At 41.8% G+C, this 16509-nt stretch overlaps 1 protein-coding gene across 3 annotated transcripts; it reads right to left on the bottom strand.

Moving 5' to 3' along the window:
- Window positions 1–7329: 7329 nt before the first annotated feature.
- LOC147313843 (carotenoid-cleaving dioxygenase, mitochondrial-like) lies at window positions 7330–15220 on the bottom strand. Of its 3 annotated transcripts, XM_086260532.1 has the most exons (13): window positions 14835–15219; window positions 13469–13587; window positions 13180–13378; window positions 12881–13092; window positions 12690–12802; window positions 12462–12564; window positions 12258–12386; window positions 11889–12049; window positions 11075–11242; window positions 10813–10950; window positions 8561–8743; window positions 7944–8054; window positions 7330–7779 (listed from the first exon to the last, which is right to left on the bottom strand). In XM_086260532.1, the coding sequence occupies exons 2-13, from the start codon at window positions 13503–13505 to the stop codon at window positions 7663–7665; spliced, it is 1671 nt and encodes a 556-aa protein (XP_086116658.1). In that variant the 5' UTR covers window positions 13506–13587; window positions 14835–15219; the 3' UTR covers window positions 7330–7662. The 3 variants fall into 3 exon arrangements, with proteins under 3 accessions (XP_086116658.1, XP_086116660.1, XP_086116659.1); XM_086260534.1 differs by lacking the exon at window positions 10813–10950 and having other exon boundaries at window positions 14835–15220; XM_086260533.1 differs by lacking the exon at window positions 14835–15219 and having other exon boundaries at window positions 13469–13712.
- Window positions 15221–16509: the final 1289 nt, after the last annotated feature.

Genomic DNA, 16509 nt, shown 5'->3' with positions numbered 1-16509 from the left:
GAATACAGTTACTCATATTTTGTATTTTAAATACGTAACGTCGGTACATGTATTCCATTACTCCCCAACACTGGCCAGAGTATTCCTAGGTCTTTGAAAAGCACCTGATACAATCAATGATTTGGGAATTCTCAAATAAACTCACATGTCATGTCAAGTCAAGTCAAGTTTATTTATAGAGCACATTTAAAAACAACCAAGGCTGACCAAAGTGCTGTACAGTAAATACAGATAAAAATACAATAGAACACAATTTCGTAAAACACCTCGCTGATCAAATAAAAAATAAATAAACAAATAAATTAAACCTTTCTAAAAGCCAATGAAAAGAGGTGAGTTTTAAGAGCAGTTTTAAAAGTTTCTAAGCTTTTGGAGAATCTGACGTGAGGAGGTAAACTGTTCCATGTGCAGACAGATGTTGTGAAAATTGAAAGAGTTCATGAACATAAGTTTTTTGGTGTTATAACAGATGATAAAATAGGCTGGAAAAAATATAATAAATAAGCATTTCAGTATTGAGCAAAGAAAATAACATTCTGGACCACGAATCCCTCCATCGGAGAGCAACTCGGATCGAACCACCAACCTTCCAATCAGCAGATGACCTGCTCTACCTCCTGAGCCACACCATATGTGTTTGTGTACACGCACATGTATGTGGTGTATCTATTTGTTTATGTATATGTATCTGGAGTAACACAGCCAAACACATGTGACAGATTAAAAGGAAGGATTTATGATAGGATATGGTATAAACATGAAGAAACAGTGATGATTATTAGTACAAATAATAAGATAAGATAAAACTTTAATCCCTCAGGTGGGTTCCTCTGGGAAATTCGGTAATAGGAAAGGGTTTGATTAAATAAGCTTATTCTATTACTTTAACATGTTCAAAAAAGCCACACAATAAAATAAAAAACAAAAAAAACACAATACAATAATTTTATGTAGTCTCTAATCACTCTAATAATTTTTTATGCTGCAAATTATTGTGCCTTGAAATAGTATTCATAACGCTTAAGGTTTTCCAGACTTCACACTTTGAGGGAATTTCATGGTACATCAACACAAAGTAAAGCATACTTCACCATGTGAAGTGGAAGGAAAACAATATATGGTTTTCAACATTTTTCACAAATAAAAATTTGAAAAGTGTGGTGTGAGTATTTATTCAGCCCCCTTTACATTGTTCTGTAAAGGCCTCCGATGTTTGTGAGAGTGACCAAAATCCATCATGATGATCAAGGAACACAACTGAGAGGTAAGGGATAAAATTGTGGAGAGGTTTAAAGTAGGGTTAGGTTATAAAAACATATCCCAAGCTCTCAGTCCAACCGCACTGAAGATGGAGAGCGATTCTCTTTTGGACTTTCATACGCACTGTTTTTCAACTACCCAAAGTCTATGAAGAACACATTGCAGTTCATCTAGCGGGCACTATGCACAATGTGCCACATTGGACTAAAACGCAAGTTAGAAACCGTATATCGCCTCTACAATGAGAAACCATGGCTGGTGGGGATTCCTCCTCCCCTGTATGTTGCTGTAAAATATCCTTCTAAAATGAGAATAAATATTGTTGCCAGTTTAAATGCAGCTTCATAGACATAGCATCTGATCTTGCACTCTTGGTGTCGCTATCACTTGGTGTTCGCTCGCTCTGTGGTAGAGTATCACTTCCTGTTCCTGCTCAAACACAGTGGTGTTTCTGTGTAGCTTATCTGCGTAGCAATTTAATTTAATTAAAAACTTTAAAATACATTCTATTTTCATAGTATAATCTTCTCGTGCTTCATCCAAAGCACACTTTCTGTGTACTCACTACCTAATTTATAACCAAAGTATTCACTCAATGTCTCTGTACTGTTTCGCTAGCTTAGCTTAGCTCATAGCCGACTCGTTAGCACCATGGCTACTTCACCTGTCCCTCCTGCACTTTCTTGCTCATTGTGTCAGATGTTTAGTTACTCCTCGGCCTCCTTTAGCAGTAATGATATCTGTAACAAATGTAGCATATTTACAGCGCTGGAGGCCAGGATTACTGAATTGGAGACTCGGCTTCGCACCCTTCATTCACCCATAGCTAGCCAGGCCCCTGTAGCTGGTGCAGCCGAAAATAGCGTAGGCCCCGCTAGCTGTTACCCGGCAGACCCCAAGCAGCTGGGGAAAGAGGGCGGCTGGGTGACGGTGAGGAGGAAGCATAGTCCTAAACAGAAGCCCCAGGTACACCACCAACCCGTTCATGTGTCTAACCGTTTTTCCCCACTGGGCGACACACCCGCTGGGGGTCAAACTCTGGTAATTGGTGATTGTGTTCTCAGACATGTGAAGCTAGAGACACCGGCAACCATAGTCAATTGTCTTCCAGAGGCCAGAGCAGGCGACATTGAAGGAAATTTAAAACTGCTGGCTAAGGGCAAACGTAAATTCAGTAAAATCATAATTCACGTCGGCAGTAATGACACCCGGTTACGCCAATCGGAGGTCACTAAAATCAATATTGAATCGGTGTGCAACTTTGCCAAAACAATGTGGGACTCTGTAGTTTTCTCTGGTCCCCTCCCCAATCAGACCAGGAGTGACATGTTTAGCCGCATGTTCTCCTTAAATTGCTGGCTGTCTGAGTGGTGTCCCAGAAACGATGTGGGCTTCATAGATAATTGGCAAACCTTCTGGAGGAAACCTGGTCTTGTTAGGAGAGACGGCATCCATCCCACTTTCGATGGAGCAGCTCTCATTTCTAGAAATATGGACAAATTTATTAAACCCCCCAAAGTATGACTATCCAGAGTTGGGACCAGGAAGCAGAGTTGCAGTCTTACACACCTCTCTGCAGCTTCTCTCCTCCTGCTACCCCCCCAAAAACCCATCTCCATAGAGACTGTGTCAGCTCCCAAACAGACAAAAAACAAACTAAAAACCAGCAACAAACAACTTAAACATAAACAATTACAAAGAAAGACCAATGCAGTATCCACATCTGAACCAAAGAGTAAAACAGTGAAATGTGGATTATTAAATATTAGGTCTCTCTCCTCCAAGTCTCTGTTAGACTTAATAATTGATCAACAAATTGATTTACTCTGCCTTACAGAAACCTGGTTGCAGCAGGATGATTATGTTAGTTTAAATGAATCAACACCCCCGAGTCATTCTAACTACCAGAAATCTTGAAGCACAGGCCGAGGGGGCGGTGTGGCAGCAATTTTTCACACCAGCCTATTAATCAAACAAAGACCCAGACAGACTTTTAATTCATTTGAAAGCCTGGTGCTTAACATTGTCCACCCCAGCTGTGAAACTCAGAAACCAGTCTTTCTTGTTATCATCTATCGTCCACCTGGGCCTTACACAGAGTTTCTGTCTGATTTCTCAGACTTTTTATCTGATTTAGTTCTGAGCTCAGATAAAATAATTATTGTGGGTGATTTTAACATCCATGTAGATGCTAAAAATGACAGCCTCAACATGGCATTTAATCTGTTATTAGACTCAATTGGTTTCTCTCAAAATGTAAAAGAACCCACCCACCACTTTAATCACACTCTAGATCTTGTTTTAACATATGGCATAGAAACTGAACATTTAACAGTGTTTCCTGAAAACCCTCTCCTGTCTGATCATTTCCTGATAACATTTACATTTACAATAATTGATTACACAGCAGTGGAGAGTAGACTTTATCAAAGTAGATGTCTTTCTGAAAGCGCTGTAACTAAGTTTAAGAATATAATCCACCCACTGTTATCATCTTCAATGCCCTGTACCAACATAGAGCAGAGCAGCTATCTGAACGCTGCTCCAACAGAGGTCGATTATCTTGTTAATAATTTCACCTCCTCACTACGTACGACTCTGGATACTGTAGCTCCAGTGAAAACTAAGGTCTCTAATCAGAAGTACCTGACTCCGTGGTATAATTCTCCATCACGTAGCCTAAAGCAGATGACTCGTAATCTGGAGAGGAAATGGCGTGTCACAAATTTAGAGGATCATCATTTAGCCTGGAGAAATAGTTTGCTGCTTTATAAGAAAGCCCTCCGCAAAGCCAGAACATCTTACTATTCATCACTGATTGAAGAAAAGAAGAACAACCCCAGGTTTCTCTTCAGCACTGTAGCCAGGCTGACAAACAGTCAGAGCTCTTTTGAGCCAACAATCCCTTTAACGTTAACTAGTAATGACTTCATGAACTTCTTCACAAATAAAATTTTTATCATTAGAGAAAAAATTACCAATAATCATCCCACAGATGTAATATTATCTACAGCTACTCTTAGTACCATTAATGTTAAGTTAGACTCTTTTTCTCCAATTGATCTTTCTGAGTTAACTTCAATAATTACTTCCTCCAAGCCATCAACGTGTCTTTTAGACCCCATTCCTACAAAACTGCTCAAAGAAGTCCTGCCATTAATTAATTCTTCGATCTTAAATATGATCAACCTATCTCTAATAATGGGCTATGTACCACAGGCCTTCAAGCTAGCTGTAGTTAAACCTTTACTCAAAAAGCATCTCTAGACCCAGCAGTCTTAGCTAATTATAGGCCAATCTCCAACCTTCCTTTATATCAAACATCCTTGAAAGAGTAGTTGTCAAACAGCTAACAGATCATCTGCAGAGGAATGGCTTATTTGAAGAATTTCAGTCAGGTTTCAGAGTTCATCACAGCACAGAAACAGCTTTAGTGAAGGTTACAAATGATCTTCTTATGGCCTCTGACAGTGGACTCATCTCTGTGCTTGTCCTGCTAGACCTCAGTGCAGCGTTCGATACTGTCGACCATAATATCCTATTAGAGCGATTAGAACATGCTGTAGGTATTACAGGTACTGCACTGCAGTGGTTTGTATCATATCTATCTAATAGACTCCAGTTTGTGCATGTAAATGGAGAGTCCTCTTCACACACTGAGGTTAATTATGGAGTTCCACAGGGTTCAGTGCTAGGACCAATTCTGTTTACATTATACATGCTTCCCTTAGGCAGCATCATTAGAAGACATAGCATACATTTACACTGCTATGCAGATGACACCCAGCTCTATCTGTCCATGAAGCCAGATAACACACACCAATGAGTTAAACTGCAGGAATGTCTTAAAGACATAAAGACCTGGATGGCCGCTAACTTTCTGCTTCTTAATTCAGATCAAACTGAGGTTATTGTACTCGGCCCTGAAAATCTTAGAAATATGGTATCTAAGCAGATTCTTACTCTGGATGGCATTACCTCGGCCTCCAGTAACGCTGTGAGGAACCTTGGAGTCATTTTTGACCAGGATATGTCCTTCAATGCACATATTAAACAAATATGTAAGACTGCTTTCTTCCATTTGTGCAACATCTCTAAATTTAGAAATATCCTGTCTCAGAGTGACGCTGAAAAACTAGTTCATGCATTTATTACTTCCAGGCTGGACGACTGTAATTCATTATTATCAGGAAGTCCTAAAAACTCACTGAAAAGCCTTCAGCTGATCCAAAATGCTGCAGCAAGAGTCCTGACAGGGACTAGAAAGAGAGAGCATATTTCTCCTGTTTTGGCTTCCTGTTAAATCCAGAATTCAAAATCCTGCTCCTCACATACAAGGTCTTAAATAATCAGGCCCCATCTTATCTTAATGACCTTGTAGTACCATATCACCCTATTAGAGCACTTCGCTCTCGCTCTGCAGGCCTACTTGTTGTTCCTAGAGTACCGTATTTCCCGGACTACAAAGCGCACCTGAATATTAGCCGCACAAGCTAAAATCAGGGGAAAATCCTGTTTTGTACATACATTAGCCGCACCTGACTAAAAGCCGTAGGTGTTTCAATGTTGACTTATCATATGTAAGAGAATATGCACAAAGGGAATTGTCAGGAAAGAGATGGCTGTTTGGAGACACACCCCTTTTATTAATATTTTTGAAAAACAAGTTATGGGTACATATTTGCACATCTAGTACATAACAGTAACCTATAGCACACCAGAAAAATAGATTCGGACTACCTTTTAGGCTCAGGTGCAGTGACACAGCTTTAACAAGAAGAAAAGTCAGTCATTCACCACCATCTTTCTCTTCTTCCTGCACACTAAAACCACCAAAGTCCTCTTCTCCAGTGTCGGAACGAACAGGCTCAGGATGGCTTCGTCATCCACTCTCAGCTTCTCTCCTTCGTTGTCACTTTCAAAACCAAAGAAATCCTCGTTGTCAGTGTCAGAGTCGAACACCCTAAGAAGGGCCGTGGCAGTGTCCTCTCCATCATGCAGCAGTCCAGCCCTTCAAAATCCGTTGGTGATCGTGGATGTTTTCACACTTTTCCACGCTGTCAGAATCCACCGGTGGAGTTGGGCATAACTTGCTTTTTGCAAGTTTATCGCCGCTCATCATCCACGACTCCCGCTGAACGCGTAGTGCTACTTTGAAGTTTGTTTTTCGCGCTACTTCGTACGGCACTACGTTGCCTGGCGGACGGACATGTGACTAACATACCACTCTTGAACCCCGATCCTTCCGCCAGGCAACGTTGTGCCGTACAACAGCGGAACAAACAAAACAAATCGTCTTACGATATGACAAAAATCATGGACAATCCATAGAAAAGCCGCACCTGACTAAAAGCCGCAGGGTTCAAAGCTTGTGCAAAAAGTAGCGGCTTATAGCCCGACAATTACGGTATTTAAAAGTAGAATGGGAGGCAGAGCCTTCAGTTTTCAGGCCCCTCTTCTGTGGAACCAGCTTCCAGTTTGGATTCAGGAGACAGACACTATCTCTACTTTCAAGATTAGGCTTCAAACTTTCCTTTTTGCTAAAGCATATAGTTAGGGCTGGACCAGGTGACCCTGAATCCTCCCTTAGTTATGCTGCTATAGAGGTAGGCTGCCGGGGATACCCATGATGCATTGAGTTTTTCCTTTCCAGTCACCTTTCTCACTCACTATGTGTTAACAGACCTCTCTGCATTGAATCATATCTGTTATTAACCTCTGTCTCTCTTCCACAGCATGTCTTTATCCTGTCTTCCTTCTCTCACCCCAACCAATCACAGCAGATGGCCCCGCCCCTCCCTGAGTCTGGTTCTGCCGGAGGTTTCTTCCTGTTAAAAGGGAGTTTTTCCTTCCCACTGTCGCCAAAGTGCTTGCTCATAGGGGGTCATATGATTGTTGGGTTTTTCTCTGTATCTATGAAGTGCCTTGAGGCGAATTTTGTTGTGATTTGGCGCTATATAAATAAAATTGAATTGAATTGAATTCATTTATTGACAGAAGGCTCAGTGACTCTTGGATTTTTCTGAAATTGTACATTTTAAAGTCACAGAGGTTTCTCCAAAATGTGTTCTGTGTTAATTTGTGCATTACCTTAACAGTATCATAAAATCAGTTTTACTTTTTTTATAGCAGTGCATGAAATAGCAGATATTAAAAAAAAAACCTCACGACCTTCATTTACAGATAGCTGTGGAAAAACAATAGAAACAAAGGATTTTATTTCAACACAGATTATATCGACACTTAAGGTTTTATTAAGTCTGAAAAAAGGCATGCATGCTTTAACATATCACTATGACATGAAAATAAAGGAATTCTTTAAATGAGGGTCTTTGCTTTTAAGTCAACATGTACACAGTGTAGGTGTGTCCCTGTGAAGTCACATGTACATCCATCAGACGTCTAAGCCGTGGCATTGAATGTCCCGTGGAAGCCATAGGGGATGTTGACAGGTACCACCGCCCTGCCCAGCTCCTCAAATGTCTTGGCATCTAACACCAGAAGGAATGTACTCTTGTCCTGGAGAGAACAGAGACATGGGTAAAGAAATACTTGGTGTACAAGACAGTGTAGAAAACACAACGGCACGATGTCCAAGCTCGTGCTCAGCCATGTTTTACATTTGTATGAGGAAACTGTATCTATAAAGAGTACCCTGTCCAAAATGGCTGAGCCTGACTAACCTCGTCTGGAGTGATGACCACAGACATGATGACACCATCATCCTCCTCTGTAGCATTAGGAGAGGGAACAAAGACCGGCTCAGATGGATACTGACCAGGATGTTCCCACACCTGTGAGGGAACATTTACACACAATATCACATTCATGATGATAAAAGAAAAATCACAATAACAATGCTATCTCAATACCTGTGGGACAGTCCTCTCTAACTTTGTTTACTGTTTGTTAACTCCATATTACCCACAATTTTTATGGATTGTCTTCAGTCTTATACTAGTTATATACCAGGGGTCCCCTGAGGCCTGGTATATAACTAAGGCCTGTTGTTTTTCAATACAACATTATATAATTTCACAATGACACAAAAAGTTACTACATATACATACAGTAATATACTACACTAGATTTCTATATTACCAAGGCTGACATCAGCATAAAACACTTTAATATAACCCTTTCCCCTTTGGGGTGAGTTGCGCTCTCTGTGAATGAACTAAAATAGAAACAGATATAATTGTTTCTATCTGGAAACTGTTGATTTCAGTTGTGGGGGTTAATTTGTTCCACAGATTGGAAATGCGAGCTCTCTTTTCTTTGCTCCAATAAAACAACGTGCCTTCATGCGTTTTCCGTGGAGATCCATCTTAATCAGCGTGTCCCCTACAAGGTGTCTAAAGCCACAGCCATAGAAGTAGCGGTAGGGATGGGTGTTGAATTTGTGATAGTTGATCTGAGGAAACTCCAGACCTCCGTATTCATGGAGATCCTCCCCATGCAGGTCCTCATGAGTACAGAACACCTGCACAGGTTTAAAAAAAACAAAAAAAGCAACACAGGTAATCACTGAGATTCAGGTAGTGAAAGTGCTATTAAAATGTCAACATGTAGCAAAGTCAAATTAAGCGTTTATATAGAAGTCAGAATGTAAATAAGTTCCAAAGAAAGAAGAAATAGGTTTGTTAAAGCATGTAAATTTTAACTACCATAAGATTGATAAAATCTTAATGTCTGTGTGAAAAAGTAAAATGAAACGGAGAAATTCAACATACCGTATTTTCACGACCATAAGGCGCACTTAAAAGTCTTAGATTTTCTTCAAAAAGTACGGCGCGCCCTATAGCGCAGTGCGCCCTGTGTGTTGTAAGGAGGACGTAGTAGAGAACACCATGAGAATGCTAAAGGGTGAAGTGTGGGCGTTGATCGTATATACCGGACAATCGCACATACCTGTCTAAAAGACCGGGTATGTGCATTATGTGGAGCATCGTTGTTTTAACAACCCTGAAAATGGCAAAGAGACACGCTTATGAAGCACAGTTTAAACTGAAGGCCATCAGCTATGCGGAGGAACATGGAAATCGAGCAGCGGCGAGAGAATTTAAGATTAACGAATCGATGGTTCGCAAATGGAGGAAGCTAGAAAACAAGCTCCGGCAGGTCAAGAAAACGCAGCTGAGTTTCCGCGGACATAAGGCGAGGTGGCCCGAGTTGGAGGAAAGACTCGAGCGGTGGATCATCGAGCAAAGAACGAGCGGGAGAAGCGTTTCGACGGTCACCATTCGGCTAAAAGCAGTTTCACTAGCTGAAGAGATGAACATTGAACATTTCCAAGGAGGTCCGTCTTGGTGCTTTCGTTTTATGAAACGGTGCCATTTTTCCATCCGGACCAGGACTACGGTAGCGCAGCAACTTCCAGCGGATTATAAGGAAAAGCTGGCCATCTTCCGCTCCTACTGCAGCAAACACATCGGCGACAAAAACATCCAGCCCAGCCACATCACTAACATGGACGAGGTCCCGCTCACTTTTGACATCCCGGTGAGTCACACTGTGGAGAAGAAGGGGACCAGCATGGTAGCGATACGCACAACGGGGTATGAAAAGTCGTCTTTTACTGTTGTGCTTGGCTGCCATGCTAATGGACAGAAACTGCCGCCTATGGTGATTTTTAAGCGAAAGACTTTGCCTAAAGAGAAGTTTCCAGCAGAAATCATCATTAAGGCAAATGAAAAGGGCTGGATGGATGAGGAAATGATGAAAGAGTGGCTGAGGGAGGTGTATGTAAGGAGACCAGGTGGTTTTTTCCACGCATCACCATCGCTCTTAATCTGTGACTCTATGCGTGTCCATCTCACAGCCGATGTGAAAAAACTAGTGAAACAAATGAACTGTGAGCTTGCTGTCATTCAGGAGGCCTGACAAAGGAACTCCAACCGCTGGACATCGGTGTGAACCGCCCGTTCAAAGTAAGGCTGCGAGCGGCCTGGGAGCGATGGATGACCGATGGAGACCAGTTTCACCAAGAGTGGAAGGCAGCGCCGGGCGAGTTACGCCACAATTTGCCAATGGATTGTAGATGCTTGGGCTAACATGTCTGCTGGCACTGTTGTTCGAGCTTTCGCAAAAGCCGGCATCATTTCCGAGGAGCCGCATGGCACGGAAAGTGACTCTGACAGTGAAGAAAGTGAACTTGGCATGTTTGATGGAGATTTAGCGCAGCTGTTCAATTCAGACACAGAGGATGAGGACTTCGATGGGTTTGATTGATGATAAAAATGTGAGTACCAAACTTTGTTTTGCTCCTGCTTTATTTTTAAATACGCACACTTGTATGCTTGTGTGTTGTTGATGATGACGATTACCGGTAATAGAAATGTGAGTAAGGTACCGAACTCAGGTTTGCTCCCGCTTTATTTTTAAATACGCATACGGTACTTGTATGCGCCCTATAATCCAGTGCGCCTTATGTGTGTGTTAAATACAGTAATGGCACACATAACTGAGACTGCGCCTTTTAGTACAGTGCGTCTTATGGTCGTGAAAATACGGTATGCATTCTGTAAAGTGCTGATGGCTGTACATTAATACCTTGTTCTTGGCAATTCTTACAGAAGTAGCTATGCTGTTTGGCCGGGTAATCAAGTTCTGGTTGTAGGGTGTGTCGCGGTCAACATTGAGAGGCAGCACAAATCGCCGGGGGAAGGCTCTACTCAAGGTGTTGTACACCTGACGAGGAAGATCTTGTTAACTTCAACAAACCATCTTTTCTTCAGATAAACCAAAAGCAGCCGAAGGATTTTCCATAAACTGCACAGGAAAGTCAGTAATGAGCTTTACTTAACTGACTTACCTCATCAAGAGCTTCTCCAGACTTGCGCATGTTCTGGATGTTGTAGTTTGTGATTGCCTGGCCATCATCTGATGCACACAAATCTATGATCAAGAATCCATCCTCCTCAAATGCATTGATCTGATGGAAGGTTGATAGTGGCTTTGCAAGATACTTGATGGAGCTTACCTGAAACACAAAAACAACAATGGAAATGCACTGTGGCACTAGTTCAGTTCTGCGTTCTAGCTCAAGTCAAATAATTGTACTTAATATTTTATTAATGTGACTTAAATATTATTTCACATTTCTGCAAATGCAAATGCAAAAAAAAAAAAATTATTAACTAAACTGAACATTTATTTGTTTCTTCTGAAATCTTTGTAACATAAATCATCACTCTACCTATTGATACAGAGCATCAGGTGTCAGACGGAAACTTGCTTTTAGCCCCTTCCTCTTTATTTTTCAGTTATGCTAACATAATCCGTATTCAGATTACTATTATTTGTCATGATTATTTGCTGATTTGACAAAAATGTTTTTATTGCACTTTTATTGTTGCTTTTATCTTGCATTTGCAACAAAACACTGCTTTCATATCTTCACATTTGTACCCTAACCCTGTCTTTGCATTCAAATATTCACCTAAATTCAGTATCTCTCTTAGAAGAAAAATAAAATGCATTCATTAAAAATAGATGACCAAAACTTAACTCAAAATTCAATCAAGTCACAGGAACAATACTTATGAGACTTGGAAGAATACTTTTTATTGTGAATTAAGTTTACCTTACTTAATCACTTAGTTCATTTTTGCATGTTAGAGTCCTACCTTCCCAGAGTGTTTGTGGATCAGATGGAAGATTGTGTTGAGTTTGGGGTCCCAGAATATGCTATCACTGATACTTTTTCCTCTTAGCTTGCCTGTCACAATCTTCAGCAGGTCCAGCTTGATGGGCTGTTCAATGAACACCACGTAGTTCTCAGACATTGCTATAACGAAATGAGAAGAAGTTTCTATTTATGATTCTTTGCAGCGGGACTCAGCTCCAGTAAGACTATAGGACTATAAGAAAACCAATGATTTAAATCATTTTCATTCCATGCATCAACTCAGAGTACCACTCCATTGTGATACCTGTGCTTTTTTATTCCCAAATTCAAGATGTGCATGCTTCACTGCATGAGACTTTTTGCTCACCAAAGCTGTGATAGTATGAAGGTTTGGTCTTGTCCACTGAAGGAATCGAGCACAGCACTGTGGCTCCCTCCAGGGTTTCATCTTCTGTTTTCTTGGTTGGTGGCACTTGGATAATGTTGTAGTATGATCCTGTCATGCCAGATACTGTTAGATCTTTGATCCGTAACCTGTAGTGTGGAAATGGATCTGATGTTTCTTAAATACCTTTCGAGGTGTAGGAATTTCCCATGTTGTATGTCGTACCATCAGGCTCAGTATGAGGGTGTGCTGTGGCTCCATTCACAGCAATGAATTTGCTCCAGTCCACCTAATAGAAACAAATGCAATGGCACAAAAGGTTTGCAGTTTTTATTGCTTCTATACCTACTTTTACCGTTTGATACATGTGCCACTAAAACTTCAGCTGCACGTATATCATTACACTCATGGTACCTTTTCAGTCTCCAGTGTGTCAGGGTCCACCTTGTGCATGATGTTGGTTTCTGTACTGACATAATAGTCACCTTTGTAGGTCACAAAACTCACATTGGCATTGTCTGTGGGCTCTAGAGGGAAAGGAAGCTTTGAATTACTTATTCTATAGCAAGTGCATCAACAGGCTGCTTTGTCTTCAAGATACTCACTGTGTGATTCAAATCTTGACAGGAAGCGCTGGAAGACATTTTTACAGGGGTCCGGCATGGTTACAGTCCCAAACTCAGATATAGCAATGCGATTGTGCTCCTTGTTGGTCTGGTAGCTGTCGCTGGATAGGAAGCGGCTTTTGTAAGTCACTTGCCCATTTGATATTTTGAACTGGTGCATGAGAGCCATGCCATCAAACCAGTGGTTAAATCTGGAGAGAAATAGATGCAATGCAGAGGGGAGTGAGCTTCATGATGTCTGAAGCGAATGGATAAACACACAAAGACGCAGCACTCACTTGTGGTTTCCGATCTCAAACTTTCCGGGCCCATTTCTCAGGAAGTTTCCTTTGATCCATTCTGGGATTGTACCAACGATCTGGGTGCTGATGGGCCTGGGGGTGTCCTCCACTGAGCTCACAATCTTCTCGATAGAAGGCAGACCGCGTACATTTGTGTAATGATTGATGTTCTTCACAGACTTAGATTTTTTGAGTGCTGTTGGAAAAAAACATAATCAGAAAGGACATTGTTATAATTTAAGTAAAATAATGTTAGTGTGTGCAGCTAGTAGCATTTAATGTTTACCTGAAGTATTCTTTTTCTGATGTTTGACAGTATCCATGGCTGTGGTTAAGCCTTCTGTAGCTTAGTCTCTCTTCTGAGATGCTGCTGGTTCGTACGCTGACTCCTGATTTTATACTGTCCTTCTGACACGTACCATAGAAACAGCAAAAAAGGATGCAGTCAGACATTTCATGCTTGTTTAACTCTGTGGAAAACAGAAGCAAATGGCAATCAAAAATGTAAGCAGTAACAGATGATCACTTTATCTGACTGGAAAAAACAGCAAATAACCGTGTCCAGTCTTTCAAATCATTCCTTTGACTCTTTTAGTTAAGCTTAATATGCATGGTTATATATAGCATGGTGAAACCAGATGAACTTGGCTTAGAGGGATGATTTTCTTTTGTTTTTGTATTTTTGCAGATGTACAGCAATCTTTTAAAGAAATATTTCAAATGGGAATATTCTATTTCTGAAATAATTAAAGCATTATAAAATGTTTTCTTGCTCTTTTACATTTGAGTTATCTGAATTAAAAAATAAAATGAGTTCCTGTTGTGTACTTGTCACATATCATATTTCACCAATATGCTCAAAAGAATGACCCATGAACAGGATGACTCTGCATTTTCTGGTGTCAGTAAGGACACTGTGAGTGCCACTGATGGAAGTTCATTTGGGTCCTCACAAAGCTAGCATCTCAAATTAAATTGAAAAAGAAAATCTCTTGTTTCTCTTAACCTTACATTTGTTTAAATTAGCTTTAGGTATGAAATTTGAAAGTTATGAATTAAAGATATTGCATATCATTTTTAATAAGATACATTTCTTGTATCTTGTGATTTCATGTGACTTTCTCAACATCATTTTCTCTTCATCATATACATTCATTTTCTTTAAGAAGTACAACATTGTACATCCAGGCTTTATCCTTTTTAGGTGGGCCACAGAAGTAAGCCCACCGGGGGAGTGTTTTGTGACTTATCTTGGGTGCAGGGTGAGGCTTTCACATATTCTCGGGCATTCTGGGCTAAAGACGGCCACCAGAAAGAGCTTTCCAGAAAGGAGACAGTGCGTTGGATTCCAGGGTGACATGAAAATCTTGCTGTGTCTTGTTGGAGCACCTGGGCTCGTACCGACGAATGGACGTAGAGCCGCCCTGGGGGGTCCTGTCCCCGGATCAGGTTCGGTACGCTGGGCCTGCCGCACCATCGACTCAATCTCCCAAGGGAGGCCTCCTATGACACAGCCAGGAGGCAAGATCGACGCCTCCTCCCGATCCCCCTCAGAGGATGGAAACTGACGTGATAAAGCATCTGCTTTGACATTTCGGGACCCGGGCCTGTAAGTAATGGAGAATTTGAAACGGGTGAAGAAAAGCACCCACCTGGCCTGACATGCGTTGAGGTGTTTTGCTGCCTGAAGGTAGGCGAGGTTCTTGTGGTCGGTCCACACAATGAAAGGCTGTGCCGTCCCCTCCAGCCAGTGCCGCCACTCCTCCAGTGCCAGTTTGATGGCGAGTAGCTCCCTGTCGCCAACATCGTAGTTTCACTCTGCTGGTGAAAGACAACAAGAGAAGTAAGCACATGGATGGAGTTTACCTTCAGTCTTCTGAGAGAGGACGGATCCCACGCCTGTATCTGAGGCATCCACCTCCATGATGAAGGGTTGGTTGATATCCAGCAGGGAGAGGATGGGGGCGGAGGCAAAACGTTGTTTCAGATGATCGAATGCCTCAGTGGCTACCTGCCCCCACTGGAACAGAACCTTAGGGGAAGTGAGGTAAGTAAGAGTTGAGACAATTTTGCTGAAGTCACAAATGAAGCGACGATAGAAATTTGCAAACCCCAAAAAACATTGAAGCTGCTTGTGGTTTGGGGGTGTGGTCCACTCCAAATCCGCTTTGACCTTTCCAGGAACCGGTCTCAAGTTCCCCTGCTCAGTTATGAAACCAAGGAAGGAAACGGTGTTTACATGAAACTCACACTTCTCTGCTTTGACAAAAAGGCGGTTTTCCAACAATCTTTGTAATACCAGTTTGACATGTCTTTTATGTTCTGCCACTGACCTGGAGAAGATGAGTATATTGTCTAGGTAGACGAAAACAAAGTGGTTGATGAAGTCTCTGAGGATGTCATTCACGAGAGCTTGGAAGACTGCTGGGGCATTTGTTAATCCATAGGCATGACGAGATATTCAAAATGTCCCAGGTGGGTGTTGAATGCCGTCTTCCACTCGTCCCCCTCCCTAATGCGAACCAAATGATTAGCACTCCGGTGGTCAAGTTTACTGAATATCTTCATCCCGTGGAGTAGCTCAAACACTGAGGTCAGCAGGGGCAGCGGGTATTTATTCTTGACAGTGATTGCATTCAAGCCCTGATAGTCAATGCATGGCCAGAGGGACTTATCTTGTCAATAAAGAAAAATCCTGCTGCCAAGGGAGTAGATGGCCGAATGATTCCCACAGCCAGTGAGTCGGTAATGTACTCCTCCATGGCTTCTCTTTCTGGCTGCGATAGGCTATAGAGTTGGCTGGTAGGCAGTGGGGCTCCTGGTAACAAATCAATGGCACAATCATAAGGCCGGTGTGGGGGAAGAGAACGAGTGCGATTCTTACTAAACACCTCCGCTAGTTCATGGTACACTGAAGGAACTGCTGTTAGATCCGGAGGAATCTGTGGGGGTGACGCAGGGGAGCCGACGGATGGAATGGCGGATTTTAAGCACGTCATGTGGCATCCTTCCCCCCATCTAGACACACAGCCAGCCTGCCAATCAATTAGTGGATTATGTTGCAACAGCCAAGGATAGCCAAGAACTATAGACAAGATAAGCGGCGTCAGCGGGGCTTTGAAAACAAACAAACTGATTAATTCAGAGTGATTTCCAGACAAACACAGAGTGACAGGTTCAGTAACGTGGGTGACATCAGGCAAACGCTGTCCATTCAGAGATGAGGCTCGAAGAGCATGAGGCAGAGGTTCAATAGTTAAGCCCAGTTTTTTTAGCAAGTGATGCATCAATAAAACTCTGTTCTGCACCTGAGTCTCTCAAAGCCTT

The sequence above is a fragment of the Aulonocara sp. 'chitande type north' Nkhata Bay genome, linkage group LG14 (assembly GCF_057382095.1).
Source record: "Aulonocara sp. 'chitande type north' Nkhata Bay isolate Kocher_YH1m ecotype deep benthic linkage group LG14, A_spYH_male_GT1.1, whole genome shotgun sequence".
Lineage (NCBI taxonomy): Eukaryota > Metazoa > Chordata > Actinopteri > Cichliformes > Cichlidae > Aulonocara > Aulonocara sp. 'chitande type north' Nkhata Bay.
Note: the sequence above shows the minus strand (reverse complement) of the source record. Positions and strands in the feature narration are given on the sequence as shown.